At 36.2% G+C, this 27,632-nt stretch overlaps 1 protein-coding gene across 8 annotated transcripts in view; it reads left to right on the top strand.

The window, feature by feature from the left end:
• The window catches only part of LOC129245438 (phosphatidate phosphatase LPIN3), a 110,173-nt gene extending 84,617 nt beyond the window's left edge, over positions 1-25,556 (top strand). For 5 of the 8 annotated variants that reach the window (XM_054883601.1, XM_054883602.1, XM_054883600.1 and 2 more), the window contains exons 2-13: positions 7,814-8,290; positions 10,527-10,732; positions 12,719-12,850; positions 13,130-13,259; positions 13,320-14,437; positions 14,507-14,603; positions 15,001-15,129; positions 15,278-15,467; positions 16,721-16,950; positions 17,020-17,520; positions 17,593-17,696; positions 19,837-20,996. In XM_054883601.1, coding sequence (XP_054739576.1) covers positions 8,111-8,290; positions 10,527-10,732; positions 12,719-12,850; positions 13,130-13,259; positions 13,320-14,437; positions 14,507-14,603; positions 15,001-15,129; positions 15,278-15,467; positions 16,721-16,950; positions 17,020-17,520; positions 17,593-17,696; positions 19,837-20,206 — 3,387 coding nt within the window. In that variant the 5' untranslated portion in view covers positions 7,814-8,110 and the 3' untranslated portion in view covers positions 20,207-20,996. Of the gene's footprint in view, positions 1-7,813; positions 8,291-10,526; positions 10,733-12,718; positions 12,851-13,129; positions 13,260-13,319; positions 14,438-14,506; positions 14,604-15,000; positions 15,130-15,277; positions 15,468-16,720; positions 16,951-17,019; positions 17,521-17,592; positions 17,697-19,836; positions 20,997-24,978 lie in introns of those variants that run through there. The other 3 variants (XM_054883607.1, XM_054883606.1, XM_054883605.1) reach the window with 3 other exon arrangements.
• Positions 25,557-27,632: the final 2,076 nt, after the last annotated feature.

Genomic DNA, 27,632 nt, shown 5'->3' with positions numbered 1-27,632 from the left:
TTTTTTGTTTTTAAATTTCCTGAGGCCGCCACATTGTCAATTTTGAAAAAAAAAAGCTTCGATCACAAGATTATCTATTCATAAAGCTACAAAAAACATATAAACATATAAAAATAAAATTTATCGCACTCGCTTTGCATGAGGTCTGCAACTGTTATGCGCGTTAGCCGTCTTTGCGTAGTGTTCAGCAGGTTGACATGGTTTTGTAGGCGCTGTTTGTGAGCTGTGGCAAATTGTTTCGTCACCTCAGTGTCAGTTAACATGTCAAGATCACGGTGAAGGCCACTGTTTCGTATGTAGTAAGTCGCATTTACTAAGTTTCGTAGAACCTTTTTCTGCAGATGTTGAATGAGAGTTACGTACTTTTTGCTAGCATATCCCCAGAATTCGATGCCATAGGTCCAGATAGGCTTTCTAGTTTCTTTGTAGATAAGTAATTTGTTGAAATTTGATGAATTTCTTTTTTAAGTGCGCTTTCCAGCGCAGTTTCATAGCGAGTGTACGAGTACTGCATTTGTCAACTAACCTGTAAAAATTTTTGTTGTTTTTATATCTACATATTAACTCAGCCTCTGTCACTTGTAAGTTTTCGCTATAACTACTAAAAGCGGATGCGGAAGTATGCACGCAAATGAAATATTCATTAACAATTTTCAAAATTCTAAATATTTATGCTCGTAATGACGTATTTTCAAGACTTTGCTATTTCATTTCAAAAATGCATAAAATCTTTTGTTTAAATATATTTAATTATTGAAATATTAATAAAGTGCGAAAATTGTAAATATACAAGTTTGGTATCAGTCAACTGGTGATCGAGGGAATGAACATACAAAAGAGTATTTCTATATTTATTTAGCCGCCAATGGTTGACGTGTTTTTTATTTATTTTTTGTTTTGAAATTCCCAGCTGAGCAATCGATTTAGCGCATATGTGCCATTGTCATTTAAACGATAATGCTGGGTTGTTGCACACACAGGCATATTTACAATACTTAGGGGCCAAAGCTTCCACGTGCAGCCAACCAGCCAACGCGCCCCTATTGCGGCAAGCAACGTGCATTATTCATTTACTTACATATGTATATAATATATGGGCATTTCCATCTTGTCAAACGTGACCATCGTACGCATTCAAACTGAAAAACAAACCGTCATCCGATGTTTTTTTTTTTTATTTGGGACAATAGGCTTAACCATAGCTCTTAACTAAACCTATGTATAATATAATTGGAGCTAAAGTTGATTCTGGGGAATTTTTCATTTTCAAGATAATTACAAAATGCCAAGGCATTCGCACAGGACAAAAACAGAAGAAAAGAAGAACCTCAGTTAATATTATGTTGTGCATTTATGTATATCGAAAAGATTTTGATTTCAAAACAAAAATTATGTATGCTTTTTTATATTAAATTTGTACAGAACTTTGTAATCACTACCGTTCAAAATCATGTTTATATTTAAGAGATCCAATTTCTTTTCATCAAAATGTTCAGAACCAAAATTTGTATACACAGGACAGGTAGCAATGACGTGCTGAATATTTTCTGGGGAATCCAAGTTGTAAATTGGACAAGCGGTGGGAGTTCCTTTTTTATAAGACCTTGCATTTAGATTAAAAAGCACGGAAAATCAAACTTATATATTAGCTTAAGCAGGTAAGCCGTCGCTGAAATAGTTGATGAGATAGACCAGGATGCAAATCGTGAGATGTAGATTTTTTGGCTGAGTTTTAAAATACCGAGAACTCTTTGACAATTACTTTTTCTATTGTATACATTTTTTATTATTATTTATTAACAAATAAATAAATAACTTTCAATATTTTGTCTGCGGTAGACCTTCTGTTGGAAACGCCCAGTATATTTACGTGTGTGTATTTATGATATAGTACGAGGTGTGTTCAAAAAGTATCGCGAATTTTGTTTTTGTTTTATTATTTATTTATTTATTAATATCTATTTTGTCCCCTTCAAAGTAATCCCCATGAGATATTGTGCATTTGTGCCAACGTTTTTTCCAATCTTCGAAGTATTTAAAAAAAACATTTTTTTATCTTGTTCAGCTCCTTCTTCGATGCCGTCTTTATCTCGTCAATCGTAGCGTACAGTCGTCCTTTTATGGGCCTCTTCAGTTTCGGGAACAAGAAAAAGTCACTGGAGGCCAGATCTCTGGAATACAGTGGCTGTGGCATCATTAGTGTGTTGTTTTTGGCCAAAAAGCCAAAAAGTCACGCACAAGCAACGATGTGTGAGCAGGGGCGTTATCGTGATGCAAGAGCCAATTTTTGTTCTTACACAAATCCGGGCGTTTCTGGCGGATTGCTTCGCGCAAATTGCGCATAACTTGCAGGTAATATTCCTTATTGGCCGTTTTACCCTGTGGCAAGAACTCATGCTGCACAACGCCCCTGCATTCGAAAAAAAAACGGTAAGCAAAACTTTTACATTCGACCGAACTTGGCACGCTTTTTTTGGTCTTGGTTGGTGCGGCAGCTTCCATTGAGATGATTGAGCTTTGGTTTCCACGTCATAACCATAAATCCACGATTCGTTACCAGTTATGATCCTCTGGAGCAAATTTGGGTCGTCGCGGACAGAGTTCAGATACCAACATCTCATTAGCAATGTTCATGCGATGTTGCTTTTGGTCGAAATTGAGCAGTTTTGGTACGAATTTTGCGGCGATCCGTCTCATGCCCAAATCATTGAAAAAAATCGAATGGCACGAGCCAATCGATATGTCTAGGTCCTCCGCAACTTCCCTAACGGTGATTCGACGATTGGCCAAAACCATTTTCTTCACTTCATCAATTTTTACGTCTGTTGTTGAAGTGTTCGGGCGTCCGGCACGCTTTTTGTCGTTCACATCTTCTCGGCCTTCTGAGAACATTTTGTACCACCGATAAACGTTGCTTTGGTCCAAAGTAGCTTCTCCGTATGACACAGTCAACATTCGGAATGCCTCCGCGCACTTCATTTCGTTCTCACACAAAATTTGATACAGGTTTTTTGATTCATCTTTTTGAATAGGTAAAAATCGAAGACGAACCAAAACACTTGCAAGTAAAGCAGGTGTCAACAATTAACTGAACATTCAAAATGGCCGAACTCGTCGGCATGAGTGAGAGACATAAGCCACAAAAAAACACCAAATTCGAATATACGTACCTGCGAAAATTCGAAATTCGCGATACTTTTTGAGCACACCTCGTATATCAATACTATTTTCTATAAGCTCTGAAGAGCCTAGTCTGTATCGTCTTTTATTCGCTTTTACGTCAACCAAGCAAGACACTTTACAGCACTTGTTTCATTCTCTCGCTTTAATTGGCATTTACGTGATATCTTGCAAATGTTTTTAGACATCTAAAGTTGGGCACTAGTGGATATGAAATACATACTATATATGATGCAAAGCATTGTTCTCCAAGGTAACTCTGATTTATGTTGTAACAATTTCTCTTAAGAGAAATTCCTATTCACTAATAATTTCTTGCCATCCATCTCTTAGTCCTAAAAAGTGTGGCAAAACAGTCTATAAGCACACAACACGACGCTTGCCGAATTCACTCTTAAATATGGCGGAGCTTTTCATCCAATTTGTGGTTTACCTAATATACTTGTCCCACCTGTAATAGGCACAACAGTTATACGCCATCTCCGGACTACAGTTTTTTTCATCATGAGAAACTTTTCATTGAAGAAACCCTTTTGACCTCTGCCGAGGAGCTTTCGCAGTTAGAAAAAGCTTTTTAATGTTTTGTGTTTGCAGTAGGCATCGAAGTCAGGACCTATTGCCTGCCGGTATGTCAGGTGCAAACTAACTTAGCCACGGCGAACATTTATGTAGTATGGAGACCGGCGTAACCGGGTATACTTCGTGAGGCATATCAGTTAGTAATGAGAATGTTGTGTGCGAGGGACAAGAATAGCTCGTACATGTCTGCCAAGGTTATGAAAATTATTATAAAATGTTCATCCCAGATATAAATGTACATACGTACATTTTTTGGCAAGTGATCGGTACGTTCGACTGCGAAAATGTTTCTTAGACATCGTGACTGTGACAGCCATGTAACCAATATACCTTCGCTGATACAAATATACGCACGTATACACTGTATTTATTTAAACACTCAGTTTGTGCTGCTAGATTGTTTGTTATTTTGCAGCCAAAAATTTCCACTGTTTTTTGTGTTTTTTTTTTGCACTAATTTGCAAGTGTTTTCTGTATAACTTTGTGATTAGTTTTTTTTTTTTTCTTGTTCTCTTTTTTGTACCGTCTATTCCCTAATATACTAGGTTGTTCAACAAGTTTTGCGGTTCAATAAAAAAAAAAAATTTTATGGTTGGAAATACACTTTATTATTTAGTATAGTCTCCCTCAAAATCAATACACTTGTTACAAAAAGATTTCAATTTATGAACTTCATCCCTGAAGTGAGAATCTGGTATGGTTGCAAAATACACTTCCAGAGCTGTTATGACCTCATTATTTGATGAAAAACGATTTCCACGTTTCATTTTTTTTTGGTCTGGAAACAGATGGAAGTCGCTAGGCGTCAAATCTGGTGGATACGGTGGGTGCTCCAACAATTTGAACTTTCATTCATGGACAGAAGCCATTGTCAAAATGTTTTTTTTTTCTTTTGCAAACGGGGTCTTTTTTCGCGAGTTTTTTCCTTCAGCTGATCTAAAAGTTTGCAATTCAATATTCAGAATTTCTTGTTTTACCAGTTTGCAACTAATACACAAACAAAACACCTTTCATATCCCAAAAAAATGATGCTAACACCTTCTTGATCGATTTCTGGAGATGAACTCGCGTAGGAGCCGAAGAACCAGGTTCACGCCACTCTTTAGGCTCTTGTTTTGATTTAGGATCATGCTGATGGACCCAAGTCTCATTTATTCATAGTGATGAATCGACGCACTAAATCCAATTTATGTTTTCGAAAACACTCTAAATGTTGCTGAGGAAGTCGCATTCGAATGTGTTTTTGTTCCATTGTTAGCGAATGCGGCAGTCAAAATATTGCTTACATTGCCCAACGAGATGCCTAGAGCTTTTACTAAATTTCTTTCAGTCACTCGACGATTTTTCAATAAGAATATCCAGTGTTTTTTCTTTCAGTCACTCGACGATTTTCCATTACGATATCCCGTATTTTTTCTACGATTTTTGGTGCTGTTGCTGTTTTGGACGTCTTTGACGTGGATCTTCTTCAAGACCACGTTTAATTTCAGCAACCCATCTTTCTATTGTATTTAATTCATGGAGGAAAGCCCTTATACATTTTCAAATTTCCTTTGTTTTTAAACCTTCCACAATTAAAAATTCAATCACTGCACGACACTTGATTTTTTCCATTAAAGAAAATACTGTGACACGTCGATACTATCATAAATGGCCTTTTAAACAAAGAATGAATTGACAGATTGAAAATAAACTCACACAAAATATTTAGGCTAGCAGCAAGGCCCTCTCTTATCGAACCGCAAAACTTATTGAACAACCTAGTATTTTCTGTATAAGTACAAATCTTATTTTAGTGATTATAGTCAAAGAAATTTGTCACAGCACATGCGATTATTTTGTTATATTGTATTTGTACACAACAAAGTTGAGCTTCAAGAACAAATGTCACATTGGTTCCTTTTTTTCGTTTTTTTTTTTTTTTTTTTTTTTTGTGAATATACTTAAGTATACATATATAACTTTACGCGATTTGAAAATGGCACACAGCAGCAGAGGCAAACTTTTGAGTTTTAGGCTTATTCACCCCAGTCATGTTGATGTGAAGATGGTATTTTTAAAATCCACTATATTTTAAAAATATTTATATTTAAAAATATCTAAAGTAAAAGTAAACAAAGCACCAACATTGTAGTACTAAGTTATATGGAGAACAAGTTCATTTAAAATATGATAATTAATTTCATGAAAATTACGTTTTGTTAGAACATTTTATCTAATCCAAACTTTCAGTGCTCCATTTTCGTGCGGCTACCTACAAATGCGAAACGAATTTTACATATTTTAAAATCTTGATGTGAGGTTTAGAAATCAATCAGGTCTATCCCACAAGCGAGCTTGACAGGCTAAGAAAGGCTGCAGATGAACAAAACTGATGTTACCTGTCAGGTCCGACCGACTGTCGCAGGCAGCTGGTTGGACTGATGACGGGCCACTTTCTATGAGCAAAGCACATGCAAAAGGTGATCATCTCAGACAGTGCACTCTGCCCAGCATGTGGGGAGGAGGATGAGACGGCGGACCACTTTCTGTGCGTCTGCCCAGCCTTCACTCGAATCAAGCTTGAGGTCTTTGGCACTGATGAAGAAGCGACCACCTTGGCTCCTTGGCACCACATGATCTACTCAGATTTATTCGAAGATCGGGTTGATTTAAAGAAAATTGAAAAGGGACCCCGAGTACAGTACACTGGACTTAATTGTGTTTGAGTGTTGTACCTGCTAGTCTGTTCCGACAAAAAAGTCTATCCTTAAATACATACATATCTGCATGTGCATATTTTATATGGTGCAGGAGCTCTAAACCGATTCGTCAAGAAAATTACACGATTTAAGAATTTATGAATTTCACAAACCTTTATTTGTACATAGAATGACTTCCTTAAGTGATTAGAAATTAGTTTTTATACATACTTTCTAATGTTGATTTTCTTTCAGTAAGATGCAAAAACTAAATTAAGTATTTATTTGACTTTTAAAGCATAAATCTAAACACTGAAACTATTTCGGCACAAAATTTAAATGGGTAATAGTTGGACGCTTTTGGTATATTTAAAAATACAAATTAATAACACTAATTAATTTATGCTACAGACACGCATATACTACATATATATATATTAGGGCGGGTCGATTTAAAAATCGCTCATTGCTCTGTGAAAATCGTATTCTAGGGATCAAAATAAGAAACTTTGCCGAAGGAACCATACCTCTAAAACGAATTCTGATGTCCCCCAATTTGGGTCGAACTTTTGGGTAGGGGCAAATTTTGAAAAATCCCACTTTGACCCATTTAGAGTGCTCCAATCGAGTCCAAATGTATGACCGACCCCCTCTATCTTTGGACGGCCGATCCACCCATGCCAGTGGCACACCCCCTGGAACTCCCCTGGGGGGTTCCCCATACAATCATTTCAAAATATCACCATTTTTGGCCTAAATGGCTATGTTTTTTCTTTATTTTTATTTATTTATATAATATTTATTATTTATTTATAATAATATCTATTTTTTCTCTTAAGAAATTTATTTAGTCAGAACATATGTAAATGAAAAAATTAATTTAAGTGAGTTATAGAAAAGAAACTAAAAAGTTCGACCCAAATTGGGGGGCATCAGAATTCGTTTTAGAGGTATGGTTCCTTCGGCAAAGTTTCTTATTTTGATCCCTAGAATATGATTTTCACAGAGCAATAGGCGATTTTTTTTACCTCCCCACAAATCGACCCGGCCTAATATATATATGTATACATATATATATATATATATATATATATAATAATTTTCTGTGTCCCAAATACCATTTTTCATAAACAACTTATCGCAACATTAAAATGTTTTCTTCAGAGTATCAAGCAAATACTTGCATCAGTTTGTAGTCTCGTGAGTAAAATCGTATCACAAACCCTACACGTTTCTGTCCTTAAAAGGTTTCGCGTCTAATGAACTTTGACTTAGTTACTTTATCTTGATGTCTAGAACCGTTATACCAATGTATTTTTATATATTTATAATTACACGCATTCTAATTGTGTTTTTTTTTCTGTTTTCTTCAGATAAGCCTAACGGCCAACTACAAAGGCAACCTGGCACTAAAAACATGGCTGAGAAATAATTATATTGAAACACAATCGTTCGTGTGTTTAAGTACTAAACGGAATCTAATAAATAACTGGTGATAAAAAATTTGCCATTCAGTGTACGTCAGAGCAGAAGCAACATCGAAGCCAGCCCCACCGCCAACTTTCAGTGCGCGAAGACGCTTTCAAGAAAGAAGTCGACTAGAAAAAATTTCGACTAATTAAAATACTAACTACTAATAAATTTTAAACTAAACAAACAAAACAGCCAACATGAATAGTCTTGTAAAGGTTTTCAGTAACTTTAGGGAGTTTTACAACGAAATCAATGGTGCTACCCTCACCGGCGCCATCGATGTGATCGTTGTGGAACAGCCAGATGGTGAATTCCAATGTTCACCATTTCATGTGCGTTTCGGGAAATTGGGTGTATTGCGCAGTCGTGAAAAAGTGGTAAGTGGAATACGTAGGTGTACATAACTGTGATCGATACTCTAACCTGAAACTGCAGTTTATTCATTTTAATTCCTTTCCAATAAATTTTGTTTCTCTACATTTCCGCTGTTTTATACTTATTTTGATTTGAATTAGTGTATATTTTAATTTATTGATGTGTTCTTTAAATGTAACAAAAAAAGGAAATATTTTAAATAAATATTTGTCAATATATCGTGTTCAATTTCTAAACTTTTTCATAAACTCTGGTCAGCTCAAAAATACAATAATTTTAAATTGAAAAAACTAAATCATGTTCCTTACTTGAAATAAACTCCTCATGGCGAAAATAATTTCAGTATTGTGAATTAAGTGGTGATCGAAACTTGAAATGCATTCCACATGACAAAAAAAAATTTTTTTATATTTCGGATTAAATTTTGTTCGATGTTTGAAATGGATTCCACTTGACTAAAATATGTTTGATATTTTAAAATCAATATTTTCTGAGATTTGATATACTAAAATAATTTTATTACTTTAAAAGAAATTGTGCTCAATACTTGAAATACATTCCACATGTCTAAAATAATTAATAAGTTGATGTTAGATACATGAAATACATTTCACTTGACTAAAAATAAAAATTATTAAGTGATGTTCGATACCTGATATGCAATTCAAACGTCTAAAATACTTTTAATATAGGTTGTCAAAAAAGTCTTGCGGTATTTTTATTGGATTTTCAATTGTTCATAAAATTGGTTATAATAATGCGATTTAAGTCAAATATGCGCCGTTTTGTTCGATGACGAGTTCCCAACGAGATGCCAACTTCATATGGCCCCTCTTATAGAAGCTCGCTTCCCTATTGTCAAAAAACTCGGAGAGCCAATTTGCACAGGACTCTCTTGTGGACAACTTCCGACTACTAAGCTCGTTCGCCATGGACAGAAATAGGTGGTAATCAATTGGTGCGAGATCCGGACTATACGGTGGATGCACAAGAACCTCCCATCCGAGCTCCCGGAGCTTCTGGCGCGTCACCAAAGATGTGTGTGGCCTGGCGTTGTCCTGATGGAAGACAATTCGGCCTCTGTTGATCAAAGATGGTCTCTTCTGCATGAGTGCTGCATTCAAGCGGTCCAGTTGTTGGCAGTACAGGTCCGAATTGAGCGTTTGGCCATAGGGGAGCAGCTCATAGTGGATGATTCCCTGCCAATCCCACCAAACACACAGAAGAACCTTCCTGGCCGTCAATCCAGGCTTGGCCATCGTCTGGGCAGCTTCACCGCTTTTCGACCACGACCGTTTGCGCTTCACGTTGTCGTAAGTGACCCACTTTTCATCGCCAGTCACCATCCGCTTCAAAAACGGGTCGATTTTGTTGCGATTCAGAAGCGATTCGCATGTTTTTTTGCGTCAAGTCGTGTGGCACCCATACATCGAGCTTCTTTTTGAATCCAAGCTTCTTCAAATGGTTTATAACGGTTTGATGACTCCTGCCCAGCTCTTGGCCGATGCTACGGCTGCTACTATTCCGGTCTCTTTCGATCAATTCAGCGATTTTATCGCAATTTTCGACGACAGGCCTTCCGGACCGTGGCGCATTTTCGATCACCTCTGCACCAGAACGAAAACGTTGAAACCATCGTTGTGCGGTGGAAATGGAAACTGTATCGGGTCCATAAACTGCACAGATTTAATTGGCAGCATGAGATGCGTTTTTGCCTTTATCGTAGTAGTACTGTAAAATATGCCGTATTTTCTCTTTATTTTGCTCCATGTTTGCGACGCTATAACTCACGAACGACTACAAGCAAACAACAATTAATCAAACACGCCTTAGCACGTGAAAAGAGCTTTCCAAAAAGCTCTAGCGTGAACCGATGCGACGAATACAACTAGAACTACGCGCTTGCAAAGACAAGCTTGCGGAAATACCGCAAGACTTTTTTGACAACCTATATTTCGAATTAAATGTTGTTGGGCATTTGAAATGCATTCCACTTGACTCCAATAATTTTATTATTTTGAATTAAATGAAATACATTCCACATCTCTAAAATAATAATAAAACTAATTAAGTGATGTTAAATACTTGAAATAAGAAATTTATTTAGTGATGTTCTTTACTTGATATGCATTCCACATGTCTAAAATAGTTTTAACATATTGAACTAAATGTTGTTAGTTGCATGAAATGCATTCCTCATGACTAAAATAATTTTAATATTTTGAATTTCCTTTCCAGGTTGATATTGAAATAAATGGCGAACCAGTTGATATCCACATGAAATTAGGCGACTCTGGTGAGGCATTTTTTGTAGAGGAATGCCTCGAAGAGGATGGTGAGGAGTTGCCGGAGAACATGGCCACATCGCCTATACCAAGTAGCTATTTTCCCAGCAAATACGGCAATGATGCATTAGAGGATGACATCCTTGAAGGCACAACCAAGTGAGCTTCTGATTTTTTTCTCATCCTTCATCCTTAGCTGTAGTTTTGACTTTTGAGTAGCAATGCTGTTGTATGCATAAATGTTCAACTTTGTTTTGTTGCATAGGCATTTTCTTTAATCGACTACATACTACACTACGTGCATATTTCACCGTGAATTGCATTGTACAGAGTGCGTACGGTAATTGTGGACAACTTGAGAATAAAAGTAATTCGCTTTTGTTTAGAACAAAATTTAATGAAACTTCACAAATTGTTTACACGACATTATTATATACTCGTACATATCTATAAAATCATTCAAAAAAAATGTCCACTAGTTGCTATAAATTGTATCACCTCGATCCAGCTCCGGAAACGATTGCATGCCCGCATGAAATGCTCCTTATTTATATTCACCATAACGGTATTAATGGCAGCCTTCAATGAAAAAATGGTGTTATGGGAGTGCTTACTAGTTTCACGCTGAACCACATTCCATGCGTAGTTATCCAGAGAATTAAGGCCTAAGGGGTTAGACAAGCGTAAGATCGGTGTTATGTCGTCATGGAAATTTTCAGCCATTAAATCTGGTGTTGACATCGCTTCGTGGGAAGTAGCAGAGTCTTTCTGAAAGATGTATTGGCTGTCAACGCGTACACTATCAATACAGGGTTCCACTACTGTCTCTAGAACCTCGATATATGCAACGAAATCCTTGGGTAAAAAAAAGTGGTGGCACGACATTCCTTTGTTGCTCACAACACCTAAAACCATAACAGAGACTGGAAACGTCGTGTACATGACAACTGGAACCTCTGTAGGATTGGAACATAGCCATCAGTCATTTCTGCGATTGGCCTCGGTAAACATTTTTTTCATCAGAAAAAAACTTTAACATCTCAGACGCTTCAGGGTGTTGAATTTTGTTTAGAAGGCGTTTCGATCGGATAACTCGCTGTTCTCGTGTTTGCAGCGACATAAACTGCCCTCTGCGCATAACGTAGGATTTATACCGGAGATCTTCAAAGACAACTCTACGAATAAGACCCTCAGAAACATTATGCTCCCTCGCAAAGGCCCTCATTTAGTTTGATCGCCTCAATGATCGCTTGCACTTGTTGTATAAATTCTGCAGATCGGGCAGTGTCAGAACGTTCCTCGCGTTTTGCAACAAATTCTGCATAGCCGCTGCTTCCAAATACCGGCGAACCTTATGAACGAATGAACGGGTACGGTGCACTAGACAGGACTAGTTTACTGGGGCGGCAGCCCTTAGTCGGGAAAATCCAGAGTCATTCCGGTGACGTAGAACCGGCTGCAATGGAACAAAACACAACTGCAACTACTGGACCGGACAGTATACAGACAATCATTCGTCGGGAGAGCCTTATCACCTTCATAAACTCCCGATACGTTCTGGATATTGCAGCAGATCAAACTCCTATTTATCAAAAATCGACCACGACATGCCCAATATATGTTCAGCATGTGCTGGCACACCGCACAACACTAACCACCTATTCACATGACCTATCCAACCTTCTCATTCTCGCCCGACACCCCTCTCCCCCTGACTCAACCTGTCGAAACAGCACGTTTTCAGGGTCTGCCGTTAGATGACTTAGACGAAGATGACCGATGACTACACCGCACTGGCAGGGTTTAGTAATCTAATACAACAACAACAACAATGAATGAACGGCCGCACTTAAGAAAATTAGAGATTTCTAATCGGTGCGATTTGCACGGATAGCGACGATAGCGACGATAACTGCATGCCTCTTCATTTCTTGAGTTAGGTTGTAGTCCTCCATCAAGTCTTATCCGCGAATAGCAAAACGAAAAAAATCGTTTCAAGAATCGTTTCTGCATTTCCTCAACTACCGTATGCACCCTGTACTTATTCGTTTTTTGACGTATATTCCTGTATTACTTTTCCATGTTCTCATTTGATTTCGATTTTTAATTTTCTTTAAAATGTTTATTTTTCATTATTCTATATAGAATTGCTAGAGATGATATTCAACTGCCGCTACCATTGCCGCGTCGTAATTCCATTGACTTCTCAAAAGAGACCGAAAAGGAAGATCAAGTGCCGAAATTTGAGAATCAAGTCTCAGATTTTAGTCACAGAAGGTAGTGTTACTTTTTAAGTTTCTACATGGTATTTTTAGTGTAGCATTAGAATTTTCTATTACTGATTTATTTTGTAATTATCTCACATTTCTTCATTGTCGTGTACATACATACAGACATAAATGTAAATATACAGTATTTATAATTTTTAACTATAAAACATTTTTGTGAATGCCCATAAATTAAAAAGTAAGGTATTTGAGTTGAATTTAATTCGATAAAAAAGCAAATATTTGTATGCGTCAATAACTCAATAAAAATATACTTATGTTTTTGCAGACATACAGACAATTTACTGGAGCGCCGTAATCTTACCGAAAAACTGCAGGAGTACACCACTCAAAAGTTGCGAAAGGAGTGGGCCGAGCATGAAGAGATTTTTCAGTTTGAGGCCGTTGAAAGAGAGAAGGTGAACTAAAAATGTTATAATTAAAAAATAATTAAAAATAAACTGTTCATTTTTTTACAGGAATGGATTAACAGCATTCCAGCCGAGGGCAAAACGCAACAAAAATCCACTACAACTGTAGCACCAACCCCAGCCATTGCAATACAGCCGCCCCCCAAAGAAGAGCCTGCCTCGAAAGAGAATAATACGCAGTCAGCTACCTCACTGTCTGCTCATGTCGCTCCTGCCACTACGGAGAGCGTCTCCAATAATGCTAGCCCAAAGGACGAGTCCAAAGGTGGCAAGAAGAAGCGTCGCAAGAAGTCACAAATGAAGAAAAAGAATGCGCAGCGTAAATCATCGTCGAGCAGTTCGATTGGTAGCACAACACCAGGAGAGGGTGCTAATGGAAATAACACGAATGTCGATGAGGGTGACGGCATCTCCATTTCCAACAATACCAATTCATCGTCGAATGAAGAAGTTGCCACCGCGAAGTCAAACAATGATCAGCAGTCGGCACCTTTGGCTTCCGCCACAGCTGGTGATGAGAGTCCCATCAGCGAAACGTGCCAAACATCACCAATTACGCCTAGTACACGCATACCAGATCTAGATATACATTTCTTCAGTGACACCGAAGTCACGCCATCTGGTGGGGCGAGCGGTTGTGTTGGGCGCGGATCTGGCCGCCCCTCCACCCCTATACAGAGTGATAGCGAATTGGAGATATCTTTGCGTGAAAAGGATGTTGATACCGAGTTGATGACCAATTCAGCTTCATGGAAATGGGGTCAATTGCCCACAACCGAAGCGAGTGACAAGGGTGACGTGGGTGGTGATCAATCGGTGCAGTCACAGGCGCAACGCAACTCCATGCTAAGTGGCATGTTCAATTTCATGAAGAAGACAAATAAGATGCGCAAGCAAGCAACAGATGGTGGTGTGTATTTGTCGGATTTGGATGCGGAGGGCATGGATCCGGAAATGGCAGCATTGTATTTCCCACAACCTCTGCTGACGAAACCCACAAGTAATACAACAACTGGCAGCGGAACCGCGGCCAACACGCTACTCCACTCTGGCGATGATGATCGCGAAAGTGGCAACGGCACGAGTTTGCCGCATTCGCCCAGTTCAATGGAAGGGCAAAAAAGTGTCGACTCAGACTATGAGGATGGCAAACCACAGGACCCAAAGTAAGAAAACCGTTTGGAATATAGGAAAAATGAGAAATTATTAATTTTCCTATTTTCTAATTCATTAAGGTACCTGGACTTTGTGGCGATGTCTTTGTGTGGCGTAAGCGATAAGGGCGAGCCATCGGATGAGGAGTTCGATCAACACCTGATAAAATATTCCGATGTAAGTTGATTGTTAAGTGCGAAACGTCATACGACATTTGTCAACACATTTTTTTTTTTCAATATTTATTCAATTAGTAAGCCTTTTTCCTTAACTAATTGTCAGCAAGTATTGCGCACATTAACTGCACTTCTTTTGTACTTAAATTTTCTTTAACATTATTTGTTTTTCCACACGAATTGATTATTTGTCTATAATTCTACACTTGCAATTATTTTTAGTTCCTATAGATTTGAAATTAGTGCAATAGTCACATTAAAGCAGATATTCTATAGAAAACAATTAAGGCTTTATTTTGACAACAATTCATTTGCTTGCATACATATTTTTAAACACTCGACATTAAAAACAATTAACTAATTGCAATTGCACACAAATATACCAACCATTGTCCTAGGTTTGCGAAAATCCCAGTTTGTTCTCATCGCCAAACCTAGTTGTACGCCTGAATGGCAAATACTACACCTGGGCGGCTGCATGTCCAATTGTCATGACCATAATAACATTCCAGAAACCACTGACTAACGTAAGTTTACAAGCACGTCTACTAATGGCAGCAATGCTTCGCTTAAAAAGAACGAAAAATACAAAAAATTTAATAATAAACATTTTTTAAAAAATTTACTAAAAGCGAGTACCAAAAATCTTTTTTTGCCAATAATGTGTAAATATAGGACGCTGTTGAGCAGCTGATGGCCAATGCCAAACAAGATGGCGTGGCGCACAAGAATGAGCCAGACGGTGCTACGGCTGGCGTTAGTGCCCAATCGAAACGTTCCTGGTGGAATTGGAGGCGCTCTCAGGTTGGCGCTACTGCTAGTTCTACGAAAATTTCCAAATCGGAGGACAAGATTGACGAGCGAGGTTGGTTAATAATTGAAAATTTAATAAACTGGGAATTATTCACTTCTCTCAGTTAGAACTTTTTTGCGGGCTTATAGAGTGACCAGATAGCAATGCTAGTTTTTCCAATTGTTATGTTTCAGCAGCTGTCTAAACTACAGATGTCTACAAGGTAAGGTTTGCCATCCATCCTGCATGGTTTCATGCTTGTCGAAGGTGTGGAAATTGCAAAAAAACAAAATTGTCGAAATTTCGGCTCAGTTATAAATAAATATTGCAGCAGCCGTATCCGAATGGATTGGTGCGAGACTACCATTCGGGAGTGCGTACGTTCGAATTTCCGTGCCTGAAACAAGACAATGAAAAAAATTGTTTCTTACAGCGATCGCTCCCCGGCAGACAATGGCAAACCTCCGAGTGTATTTCTGCCATGAAAAGCTCTTCATAAATAACCATTTGCAAGTCGGGGTGGGCTCAAAAGTGTAGATCCCTCTATTTGTTGGACAACATCAAGTAGCACACCACAAATAGGAGGAGAAGCTCAGGCAAACACCTAAAAGAAGTGTAGGCGCCAATTATTTATTTTTTTATTTATAAATGCGGAGATTCAGTGTTTTGCCCAACAAATATTTTTCTCGAACAAATTTAGTTTTTAGCTCAAGGGCTGTGCCAACAAGTATAGTCGATGTGGTATATGGCATCGCGGCATCCTCGAACTTTATTTCTTTCAAAATGAGAAAAAATACACCGTTACTGTCAATGACCCTCGACATAGAGTGATGTTAACCGACTTTATGTGGCCAATCCCAAAATCTATTTAGCCGAGCTGTGATTCCAACAAGACGATGTTGCATACCATACAAGCGCCGCAACGCAGTTGTTAAGGAGAAATTTGTCGATTGGCTCACCTCACGTCGAGCGTTCATTAACCAGCCTCCCTGATCCACCACTCGATATTTTTCTCTAGGGCCACGTGAAGTTCTTAATCGACACTAGCAAGCTTACCATACCACTTTGCGACCTCGAGACTCTATTACCGCACCAGGTTATCAAAATTGTACCAATGGCGTAAAGCATCATTTGAGTGATGACATGAATGTAGCTTCAAAATAAGATCAGAATAAGTTCTTGTATATATTCTTGTTGTTTTATTTAAATATAGTTTTCTATCGTTCTTGTCTGGTCACCCTATATTTATCATGCTCAAAGAAATATTTTGTTCAGAGGAGTAAAGATTTAATTAACGCACTTTGTAATGTTGTAATGTTTTTCAGATTCCGACCAAGCAGCTGTGGCCACACAAACTACACGTCCCAACTCGCCAGACATTAGTGAGAACACGCTTAGCAAGACGGACTCGACACTCAATGCTGAAAACACTTCGGCGCAAGTTGAAAATCTAGAGGACTTGTCACAAGCATCATCGAAAGGTGACCCAAGCAGCAGCAATAGCAACAAAAATGAACGTTACAAGAAGAGTTTGCGTCTAAGTTCCGAAGCAATTGTAAGTTTCCAATCTACAAACGCCACAAACTTTCGTAATTTATGTATGATTTTCCATCACTTCTCTTAGAAACAATTGAACTTGAAAGACGGCATGAACGAAATTGAGTTCAGCGTCACAACCGCCTACCAAGGTACAACACGCTGCAAATGCTACCTATTCCGCTGGAATCACAACGACAAGGTCGTCATTTCCGACATTGACGGCACCATTACCAAATCTGACGTGCTCGGTCACATTTTGCCTATGGTTGGCAAAGACTGGGCTCAATTGGGCGTGGCACAATTGTTCTCGAAAATCGAACAAAACGGCTATAAGCTTTTGTACTTGTCAGCACGTGCCATCGGACAATCGCGTGCTACACGTGAATATTTACGTTCCATACGTCAAGGTGATGTCAAGTTGCCTGATGGGCCTTTACTACTTAATCCAACATCGTTAATTTCGGCATTCCATCGTGAGGTGATCGAACGAAAGCCTGAGCAATTCAAAATCGCTTGCCTATCCGACATACGGGAACTGTTCCCCAAAAAGGATCCATTCTATGCTGGCTACGGCAATCGCATCAATGTACGCTGATATGACTACAAGACTTACATTTCTTATTAATAAATCAAATGTTTTTTTTTTATTATTATTCAGGATGTATGGGCCTATCGTGCCGTGGGTATACCAATTATGCGTATTTTCACCATCAACACCAAAGGCGAGCTGAAGCACGAACTCACACAAACATTCCAGTCATCGTAAGTACCTAATCAAACATGCTATATATCGAAGTAGGCTCATAAATCAGCCAAGTCAATTTGTAGTCGTTAACAATTAACCATTAAAACGTCTATGCAATCGTCTAAAATGGTGGTGTAAAGTAAATGTGGTGAATGTCTGTAAATTACAAATTACAAACATACACAAGCTTGTAAAGATATTTTCCATGGAATGCGCTTGAGTCTCATGTCCACAAAAATATTTATAAACGCATATACAGATGATATACAAAGGCGCGGGTGGCGGGAATTTTTTTTTTTTTTTTATTTATGAAAAAGACTTTTTGAAAATTAAAAACTTTAGATATTTGTGTGAGTAATCGCGCTACATACATATTTTACTGTTATAGCATAAAGCGGTAACTCACGCCATTCCGCAGACCTATCAATCAGTCTTTTCTACGGTAGCCGAACTTACGCTAACCGAAACTTTAGCAAAATTCCCCAGAAATGCATAGGAATTGTTGTAGGCTAATCTATTAATCGCTTTTCTGTATGAAATGCGACTGGAACTTCGGCTTATTTAACATTTATGTAAAGCGTTTTTCAATAAGACCGCTTCAACTTTTTTTTTGAATAAAATACAAACGGTTTGACTTTTTTAACTATTTTTTTTTTATTATCGAGTTTGAACATATACATTTAAGTATGAAATTCGATTTCTTTTGCATGACCACCGCGTGCACGTTTTACGAAGTCCAATCGTTGAACCCAATTTTCGACCACTTTTTTGCAATTTCGCGTTCAATATTGGCTCTGAGCTCACAAATCGTCGCCGGCTTGTTACTGTAGACCAATGACTTCACATAACCCCAAAGAAAATAGTCTAGAGGCGGCAAATCACACGAGCGCGGCGGCCATTCGACCGGTCCATTTCTGGAAATAATGCGCTCATCGAACTTACTCTTCGTCGTCTAAATCCATACCATTCAATTGCGGCCAAAAATAATCGTTTATCATGTCGCGGTATCGATTTCCATTCACAGTAACGTGGCGATCGTTCTCGTCAACGAAAAAATATGTGCCAATTACGCCGCCGGCATGTAAACCGCACCAAACAGTGATTTTTTCGGGATGCAACGGTGCCTCATGAATCACGTGTGAATTGCTTTCTGCCCAGTAACGCATATTTTGCTTGTTGACAAAGCCATTGAGCCAAAAGTGAGCTTCCTCACTGAAGATGATTTTTTGGAAAATTTATACATTTTCATAAAAAATTTGCACGATTATTTTCATAAAAAATTTGCAAAATTTGCAATCGTTGCTCAAGTGTGTAGCGTTCCATGATGAAATGTATACTAATGAAGTTTACAAATGACAAGCGAAAAATAAAAAATATTGCGTCGTTCGCCCTCCCTATTGGAAAAAAGTTGAAGCGCACCTATTGAAAAACGTCTTACATACAATTAAAATTTTGAGCTTCCATCTGAGGTTTCTAAAACAAATGTAAACTATATTTCGAGAAAAAAGGGGTTGGCCCTTTCTGGGTAATTGGCTTAGATTCCCATGCTTAAATAAATTTTAACAAGCAGGTACATATATTATGCTTTATGGGCTGTTGTGGGAAGTCTTGGTAAAACTAAATACGTAAGCATAGCATTGATAAATAGATTAGAATTATTTTTAAACGAGTGTACATAAACCTATCTCATTTTGGCAGCACGAATATGTAATATATTAGAGTAGGCGTTCAATAACATTTATATTTAGGACTTTTCAAAAACATTCATCAATTTACACTCTGAAGCATTAAAAATAGTTAAAAGGTGTATGCTATTAAATACGAAACACATTCATGTTAATAATACTCATGTAATTGGCTAATACCGCAAATTACCAGAAAAAAATTATGTACATGCCTTTTGAAATTAATCTACACATCACAAAATATCATAAGCCCATATTGAATGTTGCAAGAAAAAAACAAAACAACCTCATCAATAATAATAATAGTAATATTAAATGCTGCTCGCTCGTACACAACAACAAAAAAATGTCCATATTCGCCAATGCACTTGTATGAAACTAAAATTATACTCACTCCCAAACGATCTGTGCATTCATTTGTGAAAGTGAAACCGAAAATATATTTTCCAAACGCTTTGCAAAATTTTTGTAGCGGTTACATCAACCAGTCGCTCGAAGTCGACGAATACTTCCCAACGTTGGATCTCAATGTCTTCGAGTATCGCACCGACACTTTTGACGACGATGAAGAAGACGAATTGCAATTCAGCGAAACGGATGATGGCATAGAGGATGTAAGCGTCAGTGACGGAGGCATAGACGTCGATGCAGACAATGATGACGTTTATCTCGATGACTACGCAAGCGAAAATGTTGATGTTGCAGTTGCAGTTGCTGAAGAAGAGCGTGGTCTGATAATGCTGCTGGATGGCAACAAAGTAACTGCAACCGATAGAAGGTTTGTAGAGACGCGTAATACCATAATCACCACTAGCCACACGGCGCTTGGGGCTAACAACTGAGCACGGCACGGCGGAAAACATTTGCTTCTCGGCTCCCGTGGGGCTACTGAGGAGTCTTCCATTGTGAATATAGCGACCTGAGGGAATTTTACAAAGTATTCTGAATGTTAGTTGTTAATGTTGGCTAATTTTTTACATACACATACACATATGTACATATATAAGTAGAGATGCCTTAGTGCGCGTTTATGGTGGAGTTAAGCATAAAATGATCAAACGAAATTGATTGTGATAATTGTGATTAAGTTTTGAATATAGTTGTGAGACGTCTGATATTCGTCGGTTATTTTATCTAGATAAGGTATACCCATTTGCATACACTCGTACACTCACAATAACAATATACACAAAAGCTTTCACAGCGCATACGTTTATTTAACACAAATATAAAATCTTATAAATTACTTATAAGGCTAGTCAGTGTATGAAATTTAAAGAGTCCTTTGAAAGGCTTTGTTATATAGGCTTAAGCAAATGTAAATGTATTTGTAGGCGTTACAGTATGTACCTTAACTATGTGCATATGTATGCAAGTTCTAAATACAAATACTAAAAATATTGTTTAATGAATTTGAATTCAATTCAACACTTTTTGCTAACTAACTTAGCGTTGGGTTTTGTAAGAAAATATGTCGATATTACTGCACATCACGATGATGTTTTTAGATTTAATCCGCAAGCTGGACTGGGATTGTTTTTTGTTATATTGTTTTTTATTTCATTTTATTGCAAATTTTAATGCGAATACAAATAATATTTTATGAATTTTGTTGTGCACTGTTATTATTTACTATATACTTCCTATAAACTTTTAAAACTATTTACAAATATGTTGTGTATGTATGCACACTCGTATGCATATAAAAGTATATTTCTTTAAAAAAAATTTATATGTATTAAATAAATTTCAAAATTACGTATTTTTGTTTGTTTTATTTTTCTTTCTTAGTGGATATTTTTGTAGTGTTGAAATATTTCAAATACGGTTATTATGCAATGCAATTTTAAATATAAAAAAAAATTTAATATATAATATTGTATAAAAAAAGAAAAAAAAATTATATTGTACTAGAAAATCGCACTCCTTTTTTCAATTATTCCAAACTTTAGTTCGATACTTTAAAAATGTAAATGTCTGTTATGTAGTGTAGTACTTATGCGGGAATTAGGCATTTAAATGTTATTGGTATAAGGACCAACTTATTTTGTTTAGTTTTAAACTTCAACCAAACGTGTAAGTCTTTTTCCTGCAAATGGGTGTTTCTACAGGTGATGCCTCCAAACGACAAATGTTCATCTTTAAGAGACTAAAAGATGCTACCCACATACGCAACCTTGTCGTCTGTTTTATGTATCTAAAAATTGGCGCAAAATTAATCATCCTATCGGAAGATTTATAATTTTTTTATAATGGCGTCGTACGTCAAACATATTTCACATTTGTGAACTACTATAGACAGCTGCAGTATACAAACAGACAAGCAATAGAGCGCGTGAAGGTCAAAATAAAGACTAATTTTTTTATTTACTTTGCGCATATCAATTTAAAGACTTTGTGAGTACGAAAAAGAAATATTTGTATATATTTGTCTCGACAAAATGCATATTTTAGGTGCTTTTTAACAGGCGTTTCTTGTAAAGAACAGAAACGTTACCAAATGTGCACGAATCAACCATCTTGAAAGATAATTGCATACTTTGAGGCGCTAGAGCTTTTTATGTTTTTTATATTATACTTAACGCTTCAGTATTTGGTTTTTTTTTTGTAATTCTTGATAAATTATACATTTAGCTGACATTCTCAATTGAAAGTAAACAAACTAACTATTTAAGAAAAGCATCATAATCCATATTATAACGAAACATGGGGCTCCAGTATAGTTTCAGTCAATCACATTGTCGGTGAAGAACGAAAAAGGGGTCAAAGGTCAACCTAAACTCGTTTTTCAACCGAGAAACGATTATTGTTTGTGTTTTTTTATGTACTCGTGTGTAGAGCTTTTAGTTGCATGACGCCGCAAAAACCATTTGTATTTATTGTATTAGCATTTAGAATTGGCCGATATACTTTAATGCTCACATTATTTTAGTATAAGCTGATGAATATTGTAAAAAGGAAACTACAACTAATTCGATATAAATACAGGTTGTACCTTTAAAAAATTCAAATTTCTCCTTTAAATGCCTCGAAAGGTATATTAAATATTAAATAGGTGTAAAAAAATATTAAAGAGTTATAATAAAAGAGTTACACCAAAGAAGACGAGTATGGTATATACTCGTTCCCGCGACAGTCGGTTCTACGTTACCGGAACGACCCGGATTTATATCCAGCCAAGGATTGTCCCTTCAGCAGTATTCCCCGTAAATGTATGGGGAATGTTTATGCTGCTACAACAACAACAGGATATACAGAACAACGCATGACAGGATACACTCGTTTTGCTTTTAAGTGAAAGCGTGGCAATTTCGGTTATATCAAAACATGCTGAAGACTTTTATTCGACATATTTATATATTTATAAGGGTAATTCAACTGGAACCGTATAACGAATTACGAAAATAAAAATCTCGCTCGAATGCCGCTATTTGTTTGAAATATTTCTAAATAAAAAAGTACCTTCACTTTTTATAAAATTTATAATTCTCTATGTTTGAATGCGTCAGAGTCATATTTACTACCGATATGTAATAGTTTGGTGTATGTTGATAATATACCTAAATTGTGGATAGGTACCACTTCCCTTAACTTTACGGATAAGATAAAGAATTTGGATTTTATTCTTAACTCAAAACTAACCTCTGCTGACCATATAATTAGGGTTGTTTAAAGTATATGTGCTACATTGCGTAAGCTAAGAGTCTCTGCAACATTCCCGCCAGTGAAAACGAGACGCAAATTAGCTCTCATTACTGACGCTGAGCTGGTATACAGCGAACTGGACTCAATAGCTTGCCACAAACTTAATGTGGCAGTTAATAATGCTATGCGGTGTGTATATGGGATTGGTAGCTACGAGCATATCTCTGCTGGCGATACTGGGTTACAGTCTTGAAAATCATCTGTCTGCTGGGAATTTCATATTTATGTGCAAACTTACTATATATATTCAAGTTACCTGCCTATCTGTTAGAGAAGTTGATACCAGCAACGTCTCAGAGACACAATAGTTTCATTTTTCTAAAATTGAATAACCTAGCATCAGCTAAATTGTTTTCCGTTAACGCCGTTAGAGTGTGGAATTCATTGCCCAAAACTGTGAAGACTGAACTTGGCAGATTTAACTACAGGGCAAACGTCTATGATTCCGCGTTTGGTTGCATGGAGTTGGGGCATTGTTTTTCTCACTATTCTCTAATAACTACTTTTCTCCTAATCTTACTTTTTCCCTACTATCAAAGTCGTATTTTATTATTATTGCTAAGGTATACTGAATTGATTTGTTAATGATTTGTTGTAAAAACTTAAATTACATAAGAAGTTTTCATGTTAAAATCATTCTAGTTGCATATAATAATGTTGAAGTACTATTAAAAGACCTAAGACGAAAATGAAATATGAAAGAAGAAATCTAATCGTTTTTGCTTAATACATTGTATTGATAGTAAGGAGATTAGAATTTAAATAATACACGATTTTCAAACATTATGCACCCACACAATAACAACACAAGCACTTTACCCACATTCAGGCATTTTTTTTTTAATTCTTTCTGTGTTTTGTAATATTGTTTAAAAAACTATTTTTAACAATAATGCTAAGCTTCAAGCTAAATATCATTTTGGGCTCGTGTGTACTTTAGTTTGTTATGGGTTTGGTCATGCGATGGAAAAAAATTGAATGAAAATTAACATCCTGTATAAGCCAATAATGTCATCGAATTTAGACTTAAGGGGGAATACCACTGTGAACGCGTGAAAATTAAGTGATTTTCTTGATTTTTTTTTTTATAAGTAGGGATGATTATTTGAGGATCGGACAAATTTTAATTTATTTAACATATATTCAACTATACTGACACAAATTTTTATTAAAAAAGATTAAAAATTACAATTGTTATTAATATTAATGCAATGACGTCATAAAAAACTGATGCACCCTGGTGGCCACGATACAGCGGTGAAAAATCATCTGAAAGCAAAAAACCAAAACAATTCTTAATCTCTACATCAATGGCTATCGTCGTACGTGGCGACTTTTTTTATTTTTTTTTTTTTTTTGGAAATTAGTGCAGGTTTGAAAAATGAGTTAGTGTGTTTACCCTTTTTTTGTTTTCGAAAGGCTTACAAAAATATTAATTTTAGGAATTTTTAAAAACGGCTACGTATGTGTACGACTGTAGCCAGTACAGGTACAAAAACTTAAATAAAAAAAATTAAAATCGGTTCATAAGTCTTCGAGAAATCGAGGCCACCGTGTTCAGAAAGTCGTTTTGAGAAAAACGCGTTTAAAGTTTTCATTGGCCGTTGCAACTTACTACCTGCACTTATTGTATTGGTTATAACTTATTCAATTTTCAAGATTTTAAGTTACATTTTTTTTACATATTTTTGAATATATCTACTTAAATAAAATGCAAAAACAAAAAATCGATTTTTTTTTTAATCACAGTGGTGTTCCACCTTAACAATCATAAACCATAATTTTCAGGTGCTCAACATTCGTATACTGCAATTGACTTGGATTTGAATTTTGAACTTTTTCGCTTACATTTTTTAAGAAATTATAAAACTAATAATTTTTATTTGTCTAATATTTACTCTTTTCAAAGCTACTGCAGCATGGCGTACATTGTTGATCAACTATTTCCACCGATACGCGACGATGAAGGCGCTGTGGAATACTCTAATTTCAACTACTGGCGTGATCCTATACCAGATCTGGACTTAGTTTTAGATAGTGCCGACGCAGACGCAAGCACCAGCAATAAAACTGAGGTCAATGCAATGTTGCAAAAGGGCTTAGCAACCATTCCAGAAAACTAATAATCCCTTTGAAAAAAACAAAAAAAACTAAAGAGTACTCGTAGTAAGAAAATAACTAACACTTACAGCAAAAAACTGATAACTAATAACTGAAAATCATACCAAAAATGTTAGAGTAAACAAAAGTAATATTTTTGAATTTATGTATAAATACGAGGTAGTTGCGCTTATACGCTTGGCAAGTTTCTGTATGCTCTTAGCAATAAGTTAGTTTTGAGTTTTTATTTAATTACACCTGGAACTGAAGAAAATCTGGCCTAATGTAAAGTAAACTGCATACTCTATAAAAACAATAAACGGTGGTCTAAAACATTTTCGGTATTAACTTGAGAAATGTTTATTCCATGCTTCGTTTAAAAAGAGAGATTCAAGGAAATTTTTCTTTTGTCTAAATTACCTCAAAAAAGTAAACTTAATTTTTTTAATATTTTTCTTTTGAATTAAAACATGTGTTCGTGTGTCTGAGTATGCAGTTTTTTCTGTTAGACTATAGTAAACTAACCACTTACGTTAGTTTATTTTTCATAACGCATTGTTATTTAAATGATGCTTAGAAAGAAGGAAGTCTTCAGCAAACAATTTATAAGGCTTTAAATTGCAATTAGTAAAATTGGCATTCTCCTGATTTATATTTCACAAGCTTTAGCAACCTGGATATGCATACAAACACAATTTCGACTAGGTTATAAAATCAATGGCAAATGAGCATTTACTGAAAAAAGTGCGATTTACTTCATCTGAATGCAACTCACGCTAGACATATGCTTCCTGTTCTCAAAATACACATACGTAATTTGTGTTTGCTTTGCTTGGCCATTACTTTATTGAACTTAATCAATTTCAAATTTATGCAACCATAAAAAGCCGTATTCCATTTTAGTTTTCCCTTAACTCATTTCATCTACTGACTTGAAGAATAGCAGATGAGTAATAATACAATACGCATACATGTATAACTACAAGTAATCCAACTTAAATGAAAGTTTGATAGGACTGGGACTTTTTCCTTTTTTCGACAAATATTTAGATGAAAACATTTTTTGAACTTTTGAAAAATGTATAAATCTCATACTGATACGTAATATTGCTTTCCAATTAGGCGCAAATACCGAACAAATTTTCGCATTTAAAAGCTTTAAATTTAATAATTCAATAAAAAGAAGCTAAAAAAAAGTTCATTGAACACACATTTTTTCTAAAGTTGAAAAAACTTACTTAATTATTTTCATATAGACAAAGCTTTTTTGTTTGAGAATGTTGAGCATGCCTTCCACTATTTCGGATAAACTTAGCAGATTTGTAAACTTAACCCCAATTTGAACTCAGGTCTAAGTGCTTATTTGACGAAAGGACTTTTAGGTAAATTCTGAGTTCGAACGAATCTCAATCAACTACATAAATAATTAGGAACCCGTTATGTCCTTAATTGGACATAATATTTTAAGTTTATTCGACTAGAAATTATACACGAAGGCCCTGGCTAGACCGCCGTAGCCGAATGGGTTGGTGCGTGACTACCATTCGGAAGTGCACATATTTGAATCTCTGTGTATAAAATGACACAAAAAGTTTTTTCTAAAGCGATCACCCCCCGGCAGGCAATGGCATACCTTCTTCCATGAAAAACTCTTCATAAAAAAGCATTTGGCATTCGGAGTCGGCTTCACTCTGCAGGTCTCAAACATCTTTTTTATTTATATTATTATGATTTTTATTTGTCTGGTTTTCTTGACACACCACACTATGCACATTTAATAGATCAAAAATATTATCATATCTTGCAGCACCTATTTAGCGATTCGTTTTTCATCAAACAACATAATTAAAAACTTAATCACGGGAAAAGTTGGGAGGCATATCGTCCCTTTTCTGTGTTAACCTAGTATCTACAAAATCATAATTTTCAATAAATCGATAAAAATGTTTAGAGTTACTTAACTTCTATGAAAAGTTATAACTTATACTTATAGTAGATACGAACATGTAGATACGAGAAAAATCGAAACGCTCTGAAAAAAATTCTATAATCATTATGAACATTGTATGTTTTGTTTTACGTAACAGGAGTGCTAAGGAGTGTTTTTCACTAAAAATCTCAATTTCGAAAAAAATGAAGTTACGAGATTAACACGGAAAGAGGACGATATAGAGAAAACTTTAACAGCAAAAGCATATTAATCGTATCTTTGGCATCTTAATAATTTATCTGATACTTTCAGTAGTGTTTCTATAGGTCTGTTTATGTAAAAATTATCCAGTAACTTTACTTTAGAGAATTCGCTCTCAAAGAGAAAAATATCGAAAATAGTACATGAACGCAAAACCAGTAACAATTTGCAAGTTTACGAACAGCTGATTAAATTTTTGGCGTCGAAAACCACATAGATTAAAATTTTCAGTTGAGCTAACTCGTCTTAACCTGTTGAGCGATTAGTTTTTT

Source organism: Anastrepha obliqua, chromosome 4 (assembly GCF_027943255.1).
Source record: "Anastrepha obliqua isolate idAnaObli1 chromosome 4, idAnaObli1_1.0, whole genome shotgun sequence".
Taxonomy (NCBI): Eukaryota; Metazoa; Arthropoda; class Insecta; order Diptera; family Tephritidae; genus Anastrepha; species Anastrepha obliqua.
The sequence above is the reverse complement of the archived record's forward strand: the minus strand, read 5'-3'. Positions and strand labels throughout refer to the sequence as shown.